Consider the following 15,999-nt stretch of genomic DNA (forward strand, 5'->3'; position numbering starts at 1 on the left):
AGCAGGCTCCGTGCTCAGCATGGAGCCCCATGTGGGGCTTGATCCCACGACCCTGGGATCTTGACCTGAGCCAAAATCAAGAGTCAGACGCTTAACCGACTGAGCCACTCAGGCGCCCCTACAAATTTTTTCTTAAGCACAAGTACAAAGATATTACCGAAGACATACTATTGAGTAATACATATTTCTTTCTCTCTTTTTTCCTAGTATATAGGTTCCTTAGTTTGTAATCTTTAGACCTCTTTTTGCTTTCATGACTGGATTAACTTTTTAAAATAGTCCGTGCCATTCTGTAGCTTGCCATATAGGTGTAAACAGAGAATGCATTCACACCTGCCTTGATGCCTGCAGTTATGAAGATCCTGTTGACTCCATCCGTTTCTTTCTGTGCTATGTATGATTAGACCCTTAATACATTTTTTTTGGTTTTTTTTTTTTTTTTTGCTGATGAGGTCAGAATAAAGAGCTAATTTCCTTAACCTCTGAGTAAATGTCATTGAGAAAGATTCTTGTGGACTGGCATTCTTGGTTTTCAACATTCTTTATAACCAGACACAGGATGCATGTTCACCCCAAAATTAAGAAACTCAGTCTTTCCAGATTTGAGCATTTTTTGCTGACTCAGTAATGACGGACTAGGACTGGCCTGGGAGATGATGTGTTCCCCCTTTGTGGGTAAACTGAGGCTCAGCGTTGGCAGTGTGCCCAAGGTCTCGCTTTCAGCTAGCTGCAGAGCTGAGTCTGCGACTTGGATGTTCTCGGTGTTTTTTTCCTGGAGTGGCTTTGGTAGTCACGTTAACCTCTGTGGTCTGTTGCAGAATGCAACAGCTGCTGTTTCCCTGCGAGATAACTTGCTTCCTTCCCCCAAAGAACAAGTGCACTAAATTCAATACGTTTCCCTCCATTGTCACTTAAAAGAGCCTGAATGATTTTAAAATACCTTTTAAAATAAGGTAGGTCTGCTCTAACATACCCTGGGCTGTTTTATTGTGAGTGGCCTTGTTCAGCCAGATGTCTTCACAATCTGATCCATGTACGGGATCCGACAGGGACGGGAAACCCTGTGTGAGTGCCTACCAGGTGCAACACACTGTACTTCTAATTGTAAGGGAGTACCTTGATGGGATGATGTGATCAGGTATCAAGAGAAGAGAAAGAAAGAATCTACAAGCATCGTAAGCACCTGAAGGGGGCAAGGGACAGGATGACTTGGTCAGGATATGAGCCTGTGGGATGAGATCTGGACCCTCAGATTAACAAGCCAATTAATTCATTTGGAAGGAAAGTTGGTTTTCCCCTGGGGGCTGTATTCAGTTTAATAACCACTGGTCGCACTTGGTGTCTGTGCACCGGCCAGGAACGAATCAGAGCTGTCTGGTGTGCCAATTAAATTTGAGCCATTTTACATTTACCTAGGGGTCCTAGGGTCTCAGGTTTGCCAATCTAAACATAGTTAGCTTCTTGGAATTTTTTTTTTTTTTATCTACCTTGAGGGAACACATCGAGAAGTCTGTGGCTTATAATTAGCACATCCCATGTGCAGCTGAGTTTGTGTTTCTGGCCGTAACAGAGGTTTATGGGTCTTGGCTACCTTGTTCCATAGGAACTCATAGGACTTTTCAGACGTTAGCTCATTAATTCTCCTAATACCCGGTGGGAGTAAGAGAGTGTGACCATCACTTCCCCCTAAAGCCACACGGTTTACTGTCCATTCTAGATCTTCTAGGGTTTTGGCTGGTGAGGGGTGCCAGGGTGGGTGGTGGGTGCTGGGTGGAGAGGGAGGGTTTGGGAGGGGCTTTCAGACCCAGTTTTGGTGGGGTGGTGGATGGCATTCTCCGATGTTGCCTGCCCTTTGGCAGTTGTCCCTGCCATGACTGTGTAGAGTTTCCTCTGGGAAATGATGGTGGGACAGTGATGTTGGCTGCATTTCCTCCTCAGGGCACCGAACCCCATGGAATGCCTAGTGCAAATGAGGCAGCTCTCTAGGTTTTTTTTTTTTTTTCCACCTTGGACACACCTGCCAGAAGGCAGCACAAGAAGAGTACGTGAGCTCCTCAGGGCCAGAGGAAGTGGGCATTGGGAAGGGAGGGGTCTAGCATCCAATGAGACCCTGCCCTCTTCGGGGCTTTGCTTCCTCAGCAGCCTGCGTAATCACCCTGTGGAATGGATGTTGTCATCCCTGAGGTTTTAGATCAGAAGTTCAAATTCCAGAGATGAATTCCCTTGGATTTGAGCCCGGGTCTGTGATCCAAAGCCTGTGTTGTTCCGTGTTGGGGCACATCAAAAGGGAATTCTCAGTCATGGCAAACTCTTGCCCCAAAACTTCTGTAGAAAATGACACTTCCCAGTGTGGAGGTGAAGCTTCTCTGTAAAAAACTGGGTGTGTTGTGAAGAGTTTGCTGATTTGGGAATCAGATTGATGAGTGTATGTAATATAAGATGGGTGAAAGACCACTCAGACCAGTCAGAAAAGCTTCTTCCTCTCCTTGCCTCTTCCAGAAACCAGCTGTGCAACACCTTCTGGGTCCATTTCTCTCTCTCTTCACAGAAGGGTTTGCCTGAGATCTAAAGACGTTTTGCTCAGACATCAGAAGAGATAGTTGGTAGCTTGTAATCCAAAACCTTCAATGTTGTCATAGCAGCCACTGTTATTTTTGACTCAAAAATCCTTCTAATTAGTCTAGGTAATATACTCACCATTTTCACAGTTGGAAAAAAACCTTTCTTTTAACCTGTCACGTTACGAATTGTAAAGTTCTGTGCTGTCGTTCAAATCCTTAATAAGCAGCCTGTTCCTGGGATGGAGAGTAGCTGAGCTCCTGGTTGAAGGTGTTTGTTTGTAGGCCAGCCTTTTTATACCCAGACTGAAACAAACCTTAGCATTAAGGCTGGGTGGTTCCTGGCCCCCATCTGCCTGTGGGGAGATACCCCATGGAGTGTTAACTCCTAGAATGTTGACTCCACCAGAATGTTGACTTAATTGCCCCTCCATTAGACAGAGCTTTTTAGGATTGGAGTCTGGCTTCCTGGCTTATAGGCTTCCGAATGCTTTTAGCTATTTGTTTTAAGTCCCTGTCCAAATCTATTCTACCTTATCATTGATAATTTAATGTTATTTGTATTATCCAGTGTTTGAACACATGAGAACAACTTACTGTATAGAAGTTGCCCAGTAGCTGGGCCTATTTCTTCCCTAATCCAAGATTCTAACAAAAGCCAACCTGTAAGAATCCATTAAATATTAGTAACAAAAAGCTATAGAGAAGGGAGGACCTTTAATACGTAGTGGCTTTAATGACGGAATAAAGAATTGGGAAGTCACATAATGGTATTTTGTGAAGTAAATGCCGTGAATTGACATACCTTATGTCAGTTTCCCTAAGGAAGTATGTTGATGGGAGTGAGAATCAGTCACCGAGCCCTTTCACAGATGCATGCCAGTGCCCACTTTCTCATGTGCTCTGGGGAGCCCTCCAGAGCACCCTGTGTGGTTCTGTGTGGCCCCCCAACTCTCTTCTCCCTTGAAAATCATGCTGCTGGGGTCAACTGTCCTACCGCTTTGCCTGCCCTTTCGGCTGGTAAATACTGCGAAACCGTCTTGCCCTTTGGTTTCTGTCCCAAGTCTTTCCATTCTTGGGGGTTCTCTGATTATCCTGTGCCTGTTGTGGCCTGTATGGGAGGGGTAGAGGTGATGGATACAGTCTTGGAAGGAAAATGGCTTGTGTCTCTGTTACATGCGTTCATTCATTTGCTCTCCACTCTGGAGCTGTGGGCGTCAGCCGCTGGGCCGGGCAGTGGGGCGTCAGCACCCGGAGAACTCAAGCCTTCTCCAGGGAGGATGGGATCAGCGGCTGCACCGTTGTGCAGGAGGTCTACTGGCTTGCTTGGAACTTGCTGCCTGTGAGGAGTGGCTACTCACTCTAGCCCAGGTCAGGGGGTTTATGAAGCTTAGCTGAACCTCTTGAGAGCCTTCTACTAGAACTACTACTAGAAGTAGCTACTACAGGAGCTAAAGCATTGCACGAGGTTCCGTGCTGCTTCTCTCTGCAATGAAGCGCTCATTCCTCTCCTCAGATGAGCTTCCTCTGCAGGAGTCCGGCAGATGCTCCCCTGAATGACACATCCCATCCCCTGGATCTATGCTGCTTGCCTCATAGCCTCCTGACTGTAGTCTCTGTCCTATGTGCCGATCCTTGGAAGCTGGCATTGTTCAGGCTGCTGTCTACCCCCAGCCCCATTAGCAGTGGCCTGGGCCAAGGAACTGTTGAAGGCCTTGGCATCTTTGCGTGTTGTGCGTGTTGCCATGGGTGGTAGGCTCAACAGGGAGAGAAGAGCCTGAGGAGGAGGGCTGGGGTCAGGTTGTGAAGTCTCGATCCCTGAGGAGGAATTTTTATGTGGGTGGTGAAAGAGATACAGCATAAAACTTGCCACGTTAACCTTTTTAAGTGTACAGTTAGTTCAGTGGCATTAAGTGCACTCACGTTGTTTTGCAACCCTCACCGCCATCCGTCTCCAGAACTTTTTCTGAAACGCTGTGCTCATGAGACAACTTCCCATCCTGGCCAGTAACCGAAATTCCACTTTGTTTCTAGGAATTTGACTACTCTAGTTCTTCACGTAAGTGGAATCATGCAGTGTTTGCCCTTTTGGGACTGGCTTATTTCGCTTAACGTAATGTCCTCAGGTTTGCTCCATTTTGTGGCATGTGTCAGAATTTCCTCAGGTTTTAAGACTGAATACTCTTCCATTGTAGGCACATACCACATTTTGTTTATCCATTCATCCGTTGGTGGGCCCTTGGGCTGCTTCCACCTTTTGACCATTGTGAATAGTATTGCTTCGAACGTGGGTGTGCACGTTTCTTTTTTGAGTCCCTGTTTTTATACCCCAAAGAGGAATTGCTGGGTCATATTGAGGTGATTCTGTGTTTCTTTCTTTCTTTCTTTCTTTCTTTCTTTCTTTCTTTCTTTCTTTCTTTCTTTCTTTCTTTCTTTTTTGAGGGTCTGCTAAGGAATTTGAATACTGGCTTAAAGGGACTGGAGAGTTATTGAAGGCTTTAAAGCATGGCTTACCTGATCAGGCTGTTTTCGAAAGGCAACTTGGGAAATGTGACCCATGCATGGGGGAAGCAGAGGGATGGCAGAGGCTGTGGCAGCAAAACAAGGCAGAGAGAGAGAGAGACCAGTGAGGAGGCTGTTGTCTTCCAGGTGAGAAAGGATGAAGGCTGAGTTAGGGCAGTCACAGTGAGGAAGAACGCGGAAGGGATGAGAAGGGAGGGGGAGAGACAGGTTGGCTGGGGGGGTGGCGGGGGAGAAGTAAGAGACAGGGAGTGGCCAAGGATGAGAAACTGGGTCTGTTGAGACTTTACGGGATTTGGGGGTGGGAATAGGAAGGTTCTGTTTTTGTTTGGGGGGTATTTTGGTATGGGATGGTAGGAGATAGAAGTTGTGGACATGTGTTGAGATGTTAGACTCAGCCAAATGAGCTAGATGGTTGGTGGCCTGGCTATTGACAATATGGGTTGCTAATTTGCAGGGAGGGGAAAAGGTGAAGAATAAAGGGGCAGATGGCCAGGCAATGTGGCTGAATTGGAAAGCGGTGGGGTCGTTATTGGCAGAGCTTAAGAGTTTCACAGCTCCTATAGATCTGCTTCACATACCTACCTCGAGGCAAAAATATATCAAAATTTATAAATTTATCAAAATTTATGTCAAAATGTATAAAACCAGAAATGATGGCCAATTCATTGGTTGTAAAAATCGGGTTTCATAAGGGTTCTAATGAATTCAAAAGGATTCAGACTAAAATGTGAGAGTGTTGACTTTGGCTTGTGTTTTGCTCATCTGTATTTTCTGATTTTTTTTCCTATAGTGAATATGTTTTGTGTTTAATCATTAAAAAGGTTATCTGCAATTTCAAAAGTGGTTTATTTTCTTTTCTTGCCTCATACTGGACCGTGAGCTTCTGGAGGGGATACCGCGGAGAGGAGGAAGTGCCAGATTATTCTCAGTGTGCCCTTCGCACTGAACACAGTGCCGGAGACCAAAGGGGCTCAATCCTGTAAATGGTGGTTGAGCTCAATTGCATGGAAATTTAATCTAACTGCTCTCAGAGAGGAGATTCGTGCTGTTTTAAAAGATCTAGGAAGGAAATTCCAGTTTTTCTCAGTCACTTAGCTCATCGTATTAGGTACTGAACCATGTCCTATAGACTTGGCCCCTCTTTTGCCTTTGTTTTGCCATCAGGATTTGTTGAGATTTATTTTGTTCATGAAATCTTGCCACACTGGCCCAGTTTTGTTGCTTAAATGTATTTCTCATGTTATTCTTAAAAGCTTTAGTAATCTCTTTGGGAGTGAAGTGGCTCAATTCTGTTTCCTGTCCTTTGTTGATGATATTATGTTTTCAGAGGAATGGATCAAAGTGGCTTGAAGCAACAGTCATTTTTTGCCTTCTGGTCAGACCAACCATGGCAGCTGCGAGAGACCGTGCATTACTAAGCGATGCAGTTGTCAATCGTAAATTTGCATACTTGTTTTCCCTTTGTATTTGTCTGAATGCCTACCATGTGCAAAGGCAGTGCACTATGCCTTTGAGGAAATAAAGATGAATAAGCTGTGACTCCTGACATCAAAGAGCTGATTCTCCAGCAGAGGGGCTATCATGCATACTTGACCACCCTGCAGGGAGGTCAAGAGTGGAACCAGAGTCAGATGGGAACAATTGTGTTCTTATGCTAAGAAGACTCCCCGAAGGTGTTCCCTTCTGACGTATACTGCTAATGACATTATAATAGATGTGTTTCAAATGTCCTCATTTACAGTTGCCAGTGCAATAGATGTCTGCTTTCATTAAGTTTTCCAGCAAGTGGTTTTTATGGCTTGGTATGAAAAGTTTCCTCAAATTTAGGGGCACCTGGATGGCTCATTAGGTTAAGCATCCCACTCTTGATTTTGGCTCAGAACATGCTCTCAGGAGCCCTGTGTCAGGCTCCACATTGAGCATGGAACCTACTTGGGATTCATTCTCTCTCTGTGTCTCTGTCTCCTCTCCCTTTGCCCCGCCCCCATGCACACATATTTTCTTTCTCTCTCAAAATAAATAAACATAAAAAATAAAAATTCCCCTCATATTTAAAATTATGCTAATGACTCGATCTTAATCTTTGTTAATTATGGCAACCTCAGCTCAGTTTTGTGAATGTCCTTTCAAATTTTACGATAAAACCAGTTCAACTTAAAAATATTTGTTTGTTCTCATCTGTGTTAACTCTGAGAACTCTGGATAACATGGGAGACCACCAGATGTTGTATTTTAGTTTATCCTTCATCTTTTCTTAGTTGTTGTTAAATTGTTAGCAAATTAATTAATTATTAATTTGGAATAACTTTTCGCTGTTGCTGTTTTGCTATTGAATGGAATGACCATGCATTTCACGGGGGAAGTGCCCCCTGGTCTGGCTGTCTCTGTGGGGCTTTTGGCTTGGAGAATGCTGGTCTTGACTCCCAAGCACGGATGACATTAACGTGGTAGGTGCCTTGTAATTTAAGGGTGATGACAAGGGTAGATTCCTTATATTTAAATATGAGGCTACAAGTGGCCATTTTAAGATGCTATAGGATGTTTATGCTGTATTCTTTTGGATTTTGAGGAATTTTTGAAATGCTTTCAGTGTTTTAAATGGAATTTTTACACTCAGAAAGATGCCAGTAAATGAATTGGTATACATCGAAATATAGGTAGTAATTTTGGAAGTTTATGAGATTATAGTAGGTTGGGAAAATAATGGTTGCAATCATGTATTCTGCTCTTCTTGGATGAATAAACAGGTGGAAAGCTGGGGCACCCATGGAATCATCTGGCATCAGTAGATGGGCTGGTGCCTGGGCTAAATCAACACTTTTAGATAAAGAGACCCTGCCTCCAAGCTCCTCTGTGGTTCCTCCAAAGGCTACCCCGGTGATTGTATTTTGTAGATTGCTTTCACCAATGTAGGGAGAAAAAGGTTAGGTTTTACATAATAATGAAGCTGTAACAGTGGTATCATACTGTATTTGGGTACTGTACTGTACGTAGTGTTCCTGTCAGTTAGGGATCTTGGTTGCTTGCAATGCAGGAAGGATGTAGACACTCACAGAATTGCAGAGAGGTTGGAAGCCCAGGAAGGATACAGGCTTGGAAGATAGGCAGGAACCAAAGAAAGGCTAGAGGGCTGGGCAACAATATCCATAGCAGAAGCCATGCTGCAGGAACCTTCTGGTCTTCATGCTGCTACTGTTGCTGCTGAGTGAGGAGTATTACCTCCAGCTGTCACCCCCAGCTTTCATCATCACCTAGGACTCAAAGTCCCAGGAGGATGAGATCGACCTGTGCATAAGCCATGTTCCTTGGGGTGGAGAGCAGATCTATCTCCTTTGAATTCTGAGGTGGTGATTGGGCCCTGCTTCTCACTAGGTTACTTGTCAGCACAAGGTAACTGGGGACTTCCTGCAAGGGAGATTAAGAACAAATAGGAACAGGACTGTGTACTGGATAGTGACCCTTTAAAAAGAAAGACAAAAGTCTACCATGGCTCTCCCCTTTAGCTACCCAACAATCACATACACCTTTCTTACCATGCTTATGCAAGTAACATGCCCCAGCCAACATGATGCGACTCTTCCCTGTATGGCCGAAAGCTTAGCCACTTCCTCTTTAGAGGTGCTCCTCTTCAAGATCTTCTTTGTCCATGGCCTTCCATGGCCACATTTAAGATGAGCATTGAGGAAGATTGCTTTGGCAGGGACTGCAGTGCTTTAGCGTTTTATTGTTGTTGTTCCTGAGTTGGAGGTCTTGGGGTTGATTGTTTTAAGGATCAAGTAATTGTTAAGCCCTGTCAGCCAGACTTCTTTGGCAGCATCGATCCCTTGAACGTGTTTTGGCAGGGACGCCTGGGTGGCTCGGTCAGTTGAGTACCCGACTCTTGATTTTGATTCTGGTCGTGATCCCAAGGTTGTGGGTTTGAGCCCTGTGTTGGGCTCCACACTGAACGTGGAGGCTGCTTGGCATTCTCTCTCTCTCCCTCTGCCCTTCTCCCCCACTTGTGCTCTCTCTCTCTCTCTCTCTCTCTCTCTCTCTCTCTCAAACATGAAAAAAAGAGTGTTTTGGTTGTTAAGATTTATTGCCTTCCATGGAATAGTAACCAGAATCAGAGATCTGCCAACCGCCAGTGTTTTGAACCTAGGACGTGGTCTGAGAACTTGTCTCCTGGCAGTGGGACCTAGCCGTGGATGCTGTGCAGAGTGTCTTAGCTCTTGGTTAATAAAAACCACCTGGGAACAGTTAAGAAGCATAAGAAGCAATAGAACAGGTGATGCCTCTCCTGTGCTACATCTTCAAGGTGGGAGTACTATCCCTTCCTCAGGCCATAGAGGCAAAACAGTGGGCAGGTCACATCCCCTCATCATCTCCCACCTCCAGCCAAAGTGACTCCTTTAGCAGCACCATATATTCTCCGCTCTGGCTTTCCAACAGGCCACTTTCACAGCAAGCTTGTCTTTTTCTTGAAGATCCTTGAGAAGTAGCCAACACATACTCCAGCATCTGAATTTTCCTTGAATTCGCTAAAGTTGGAGGCACAAGGTCCAAGTCATAAGGTGTGATAAGCCATGGTTTAATCAGTTGTTTGCTATCACATATCAAGGACGATCATCTTTCCGGTCCAAGATGGTAGTTCCTCACCCCCCCCCCCCCCCCCCCACCTTGTAGTCTTGGCTCAGTCAGTCCATGCTCTTTGGCGTGTTACTTAGAACACTCCACTTCCTTGTACCAGCTTCTTCTATTAGGTAAGATGCTTACTGTTGCAAATAATAGAAAAATCCAACTCAAACAGCTTAAACAATAAGGAGAATTAATTGGCCTCCATGTGTGTACATTTAAGAGCTGTGGAGCAGGTTTCTATTGTAATTTGATCCAGAGGTCTGTGATGTTATCAGGGCTCCTGCATTAATTCTCAGCTATTTATTTAGTTATTTTTGCCTTGCTTTCCTCCATGTGATGCCATTCTCCTCGGACTACACACACTCCCAATGTGAAAGCAGGCATGACATGGCCATGGCAGTTTCAAGTATCACATCTGTAAATTGTGCCATCCAGAGGTAGATAGAACCCTTGTCCTGATATACCAAGCCAAAGCTTGAGGCTCAGTTAAATGACGAGACCCGAATCAATGACAGTCGCTGGGAGATGGGGATGTGTTGGTTGCCTTAGTCTAGATCATGTGCTACATTCCTGGCACAAGGGATAAAATTGGCTTCCTTAGAACAACATGGGTTTCTGTGGAGGGTCTTGGGAAGGGTGGGAGTGGGTATGTATGTGTCAAATAAGAAGTATCCTCGGTGCTCTATATATGTGCCTATTGAATTCTCCCATTGGACTTCTGATAGTTCATTGATATCTTGAGTTTTAGCAGGTGATTCTGAAGCAAACCAAGGCTGGATATAGTAGTCACAGTAAGGGGACTCAGTCCATGTGTAGGAAGCTAGGGAAGTGCCTCTATGCCGTTTCCCCAGTGTCCATTTTTACCATGAGAATGAGGGAGAGGGTGTCACTGTTTCTTCCCCCAAAGTTCTTAGATGCTAAAAAAGACAAAACAAAACAAAACAAAACAACAAAGTGGGAATGGAACAAAACTGTGCTTGAATAACTAAATGAATGTTGGTGTCTCCTTATCAGCTGGTTTATTGTTGTAGTTTGGTTTGCAAAGGTTGTGTTTTCAGATTTTTTTTTGTCTGCGACTCAGCATTTGATTTGTCTTCTCCCCCACTTTGGATTATGAAGTTGAGATAGAAATGTAAAAATCAGAACCCCTACAAACGTGCTTGAAACTTGTATTTGAAAAGATGGTAAAGCAGGCTTAATTACAGAGAACGATTACTTTATTATTGTTACCTGCAGCGAAGTCCTTGTCTTTCTGCCTCTGTTTCCATAAATAGACTTTATATACAGCCTGGAGCAAAGAGTTCCCATTCAGCCTCTTTGCTTAATTTAAATTGCTGGTTTGAGGTGGTTATTTTTGAAACCATTCTCAGGTTGACTTCCCCCTTAATCCCTAAACCTTCTTCCCTCATCTGCCAAATTATATGTAATGCATCGCAGCTAGAGTGCTTTTGGCATTTCATGAGTCTGAGAACTGGAGATTTGATTTAAATGTTAATTTATTGCGACAAAGGTTGAGCACTCATGTTCCTGTTCCTGTGCAAGTCTTTCTATGGGCTTGGCATGAGACCAGCTGCTCTCCCTGGCTTCTGCTACATCTCCAGAGACTGGCAGGTGCCCCTGCCCCGCCTCCCACCCATATTGTTTTAAAACAGAATCTGGCCTAGTTCTAAGCACATGAAACCATTCTATTGTTGGGCTTTAGTGATACCTAGGGCCATTTATTCTAGCTGAAGTTGGCATGAAATTAAAAAAAAATATACATATATGTAAACAAAAAAGTTTGATTTTTCTTCTTTTGATTATTAAATACTTCCTTGGTGGGTTGTTTTTGTTTATGAGAGACCTTTCCTCTCTGCTTCTTTTAGTCTCTATATCTTTGGCTTTTCAATGCACACATAAAAGATTTTTTTTTTCTTAAAAGGGTCAGAAATAAAGGATGTGTTTGTGGATTCATATAAAGCATCGGTAATTAGTAATAAAGAATTATATAATTCTCGCCCCTTCCCAGTTCTCTTGAAAATAGCCCAACTAGAATGCAAACTGGTGCAGCCACTCTGGAAAACAGTGTGGAGGTTCCTCAGAAAATTAAAAATAGACCTACCCTATGACCCAGCAATAGCACTGCTAGGAATTTACCCAAGGGATACAGGAGTACTGATGTATAGGGGCACTTGTACCCCAATGTTTATAGCAGCATTCTCAACAATAGCTAAATGATGGAAAGAGCCTAAATGTCCATCAACTGATGAATGGATAAAGAAATTGTGGTTTATATACACAATGGAGTACTACGTGGCAATGAGAAAGAACGAAATATGGCCCTTTGTAGCAACGTGGATGGAACTGGAGAGTGTGATGCTAAGTGAAATGAGCCATACAGAGAAAGACAGATACCATATGGTTTCACTCTTATGTGGATCCTGAGAAACTTAACAGAAACCCATGGGGGAGGGGAAGGAAAAAAAAAAAAGAGGTTAGAGTGGGAGAGAGCCAAAGCATAAGAGACTCTTAAAAACTGAGAACAAACTGAGGGTTGATGGGGGGTGGGAGGGAGGGGAGGGTTGATGATGGGTATTGAGGAGGGCACCTTTGGGATGAGCACTGGGTGTTGTATGGAAACCAATTTGACAATAAATTTCATATATTGAAAAAAAAAGTAAAAAATAAAAAAAAAAAAGAAAATAGCCCAACTAAATATAGTTTCTGTTGCCTCTAGGAGATCTGCTAGATGTTCTAGACTAGAGTGGGAAGACATTTGTTTAAATTGTTATCTCAAGGAAATAGACCAACCTTTGTATAAGATGTAATGTGCCTGAGTGACACCTTAATGAGAAGAATGAAATGTACTTCCCCTCAGTGTTAGGGACATGAAGATATATGAATATTTGTTAGTATCTTGAGGTATTGTTTAGGATTCATATACTGAAGGTATACAAAATTGACTTCTGCATCGGAAGCATTTAGAGGGAATGTCTCAGATGAATGCACTTGTATATCCTGGTAATATTAGAAAGAGTAACACAAAACACATGTACTCTACTTTCCCGTGTTCATATATTTGAAAGAATTTTAGTACTTTTGACAGCGATCAGATCTGAAGGCATGGGGATTTACCATTCTACTTTTGGGTGCATTCATTCATATTAGTGGTGAGGGTAGAATGCTACCTTTGTATTGTGCCTCTGTTTCTACTTGGTAGGGTTTCTTATTGAGCTAGAGAGAAACTGTAATATTTCTGGTCTGTTCATTGCATGTTCATTTGATTTTGCTTTTGTAGTGGTGTGTCTGTTGGGATGAGAATTAAGAACATTGAGGTCACTCTTGGCAAGTTATGTAAGCAACCTTTGATTTACAACACGGTTGTGTTCCTTTCTTTATGATGTGGTGTTGATGCCTGGAATGAAATTTCCCCCCATAGGTGCAGTGTTATAAGTGGTGATTGAGTTCTTTAACATGAAATGTAATACTCTCTTAAGTAATCATAAGCAAAGTTTCTTACCTCTCTGTACTTCCTTATCTTAAAATGGGGATAGTGATAACAGTATCTACCTCATAGAGTTTTTGTGAGGATTAAATGAATTAATGCATGTTAAGTTCTTGATATAGTGTCTGATAGGTAGCTCATTGGTGGTATCATTTTAAAAACATTATTTCCTACTCTTGAAATCATTGTTGCACTATATGATAACTAACTTGGATGTAAATTTAAAAAATAAATTAAAAAAAAAACAAAAAAGAAACATTATTTCCTGGTGCCTGGGTGACTCAGTTCGTTGAGCATCCAACTCTTGGTTTCAGCTCAGATCATGATCTCACGGTTCATGGAATAGAGCCCTGCATCAGGCTCTGTGCTGTCGGCAGGGAGCCTGCTTGGGATTCTCTCTCCCTCTCTCCCTCTCTTCTTCTTTCCCTCTCTCCCTCTCTCCCTCTCTCTCCCTTTCTCCCTCTCTCTCCCTTTCTCTCCACCCCTCCCCAACTTGCTCTCTCTCAAAATAAATAAACTAAAAAAACATTTCCTGGGAAAATGCATTCTGAATTTCATCATGGAGTACTGAGGGATGCCATCTTGGGGGAAGCAGGTTCATATGGGTTCAAATCTGACATTGGTATGCAAGGGCTGGTGGAATGGTGTGGGTTGGGTTCTCTTTTAGAGTTTTGCAACCTCTGGCCAGGGAGAGAGGATGGTCTAAAGAGGTATAAACTTCTGCTTCTAAAAAGTCACAGAGATGAAAAATACAGCATAGGAAATAAAATCAATAATACTATAATAACTTTATAATAATACTGTAATAACACTGTGGGGAGCATTTTGTAATATATATACCTGTTGAATCACTGTGTTGTACACCTGAAACTAATATCACATTGTGTGTCAGCTATACTTCAATTAAAATAAAAAAGAAAATGGAGATTCCAGTTTCTTAGTAGCTCCTTCTGTAGATGGAGTGAGCTTGGAATGATGGACTGGTAGGGAGGTTCAAGCAACTGGGGCTTCTTGTGGCTTGGCAGGGATTGCGGCTAGCTCAGAGGCTTCTGATTGTAGGTTGTAGGGAGAGGACGTTACGGCATTTGAGAGGCAGACGAGGGCCATTTGAAACTACTGATGTTTCATTTCTCCAGTGGTGCTAAGAACCCATCTGAAATAATTTTGCCCATTTAAATTTTCCCTTTTCCCCCTCTTTCCTACAGCAAGAGACAATGGCCAAAATGGAGGTGAAAACGTCACTTCTGGACAATATGATTGGGGTTGGAGATATGGTTCTTTTAGAGCCTCTCAATGAGGAGACCTTCATCAACAACCTCAAGAAGCGCTTTGATCATAATGAAATATATGTGAGTATACACACCAAAGGTCATCTGTGGGGTTTGGACTTTGTATTTTGTGGCACAGAGCTGGCTTCTTTTCTCCAGACTCTTCTTTTTCCTGTTTGTTTATTAGAGTCCAGAGGTATGTGTTTAATCTCTCAGAAAGAGTTTTATGTTTGCTCATTTGGCACATGAGTAGTATCGATTAGAGTCAAGTGAGTGTGTTTTCCATGTGGTATTTATAGAGTGCCAACCCTGTGCAGAGGATTGTACCGGGTGTTGGAGGCATCCTAAAGCAAGTAGAATGTTGAGTTCCTATCCTCTGAGGAACATATATTCAGGAGGAGTTTTAAAATCTATAGGTATCTTCTTGGGTGCCTTCATAAAATTAGCATTCTAACCTTTGAGAAGCTACCGATTAATATGCAAGGCAGTGAACTGTCAAAAAAGACATGAACCTTGTTGATATTTGTAGTTAATAGAGACAGGGACAGATTATCAGTTAAGAATATATATTTGGTTCCTGGAGGTTTGGGAATAGTCCTGTCCTGCTACAGAGAAGCATATCGTCATATAAAAAAAATGAAAACATATGAAGATACACGATAAAAGGAGAAAGTTTATGTTGTAAGAATTCTTTATAAAGGATTTTACAATGTTACTTTACCTATCTGTTCCTTAAATATATTTAAAACATGAGTAAGTGGTGCCTGGGTGGCTCAGTTGGTTAGGTGCCCGACTCTTTGATTCTATCTTGGGTCCTGATCTCATGGTTCGTTGGTTCGAGCCCTGTGTCGGGCTTTGTGCTGACAGTGCAGTGCCTACTTGGGATTCTCTCTCTCTCCCTCTCTCTGCCCTTCCCTTGCTTGCACTCTTCCTCTCTCTCAAAAATAAATAAATAAAAATAGTAACAAAAAAATAAAACATGAGTAAAAAATACATTCATATACAGCTTTTCAGGAATTTGCATAAGCACAAAAGTTTGTATCTCTTCAGGTACGGATGTGTTGTTAACTAATCCAAGAAAATGGGGGCACCGATTCCTTGTCCCAGCAGTTGAGAAAGAAACAGCATGCTTTGGATGGAAGTGGGTTTTTTTTTTCAATTTTTAATGTTTATTTTTGAGAGAGAGACAAGTGTGAGTGGGGGAGGGGTAGAGAGAAAGGGAAACACAGAATTTGAAGCAGGCTCCAGGTTCTGAGCTGTCAGCACAGAGCCCGATGTGGGGCTCGAACTCATAAACTGTGAGATCATGACCTGAGCTGAAGTAGGATGCTCAACCGACTGAGCCACCCAGGTGCCCCGAGGTGGAAGTAATTTTGTTAGATTCTGCCTTGCTCCTGAGTTCTTTCCCCCTCTTTTTATATCATATCTGTGTTTGCAGATGAATTGGATTATTGGGTTATGCTGCATATTTTCCTATCACTGTGGGAACAGTAGGAAGAAATATAAATAAATAAGTGGAGAGATCATATAAGTATGATCACTTATTACT

The 15,999-nt window shown here is 42.9% G+C and overlaps 1 protein-coding gene across 4 annotated transcripts in view; it reads left to right on the top strand.

Annotated features, from left to right (window-relative positions):
• MYO1B (myosin IB) overlaps positions 1-15,999 on the top strand; it is a 187,512-nt gene that overhangs the window by 20,506 nt on the left and 151,007 nt on the right. For all 4 annotated transcript variants that reach the window (XM_027054426.2, XM_027054446.2, XM_027054466.2 and 1 more), the window contains exon 2: positions 14,388-14,531. In XM_027054426.2, the coding sequence (XP_026910227.1) occupies positions 14,397-14,531 (135 nt within the window). In that variant the 5' untranslated portion in view covers positions 14,388-14,396. The remainder of the gene's footprint in view (positions 1-14,387; positions 14,532-15,999) is intronic.

This window comes from Acinonyx jubatus, chromosome C1 (assembly GCF_027475565.1).
Source record: "Acinonyx jubatus isolate Ajub_Pintada_27869175 chromosome C1, VMU_Ajub_asm_v1.0, whole genome shotgun sequence".
In the NCBI taxonomy this organism is placed as follows: domain Eukaryota; kingdom Metazoa; phylum Chordata; class Mammalia; order Carnivora; family Felidae; genus Acinonyx; species Acinonyx jubatus.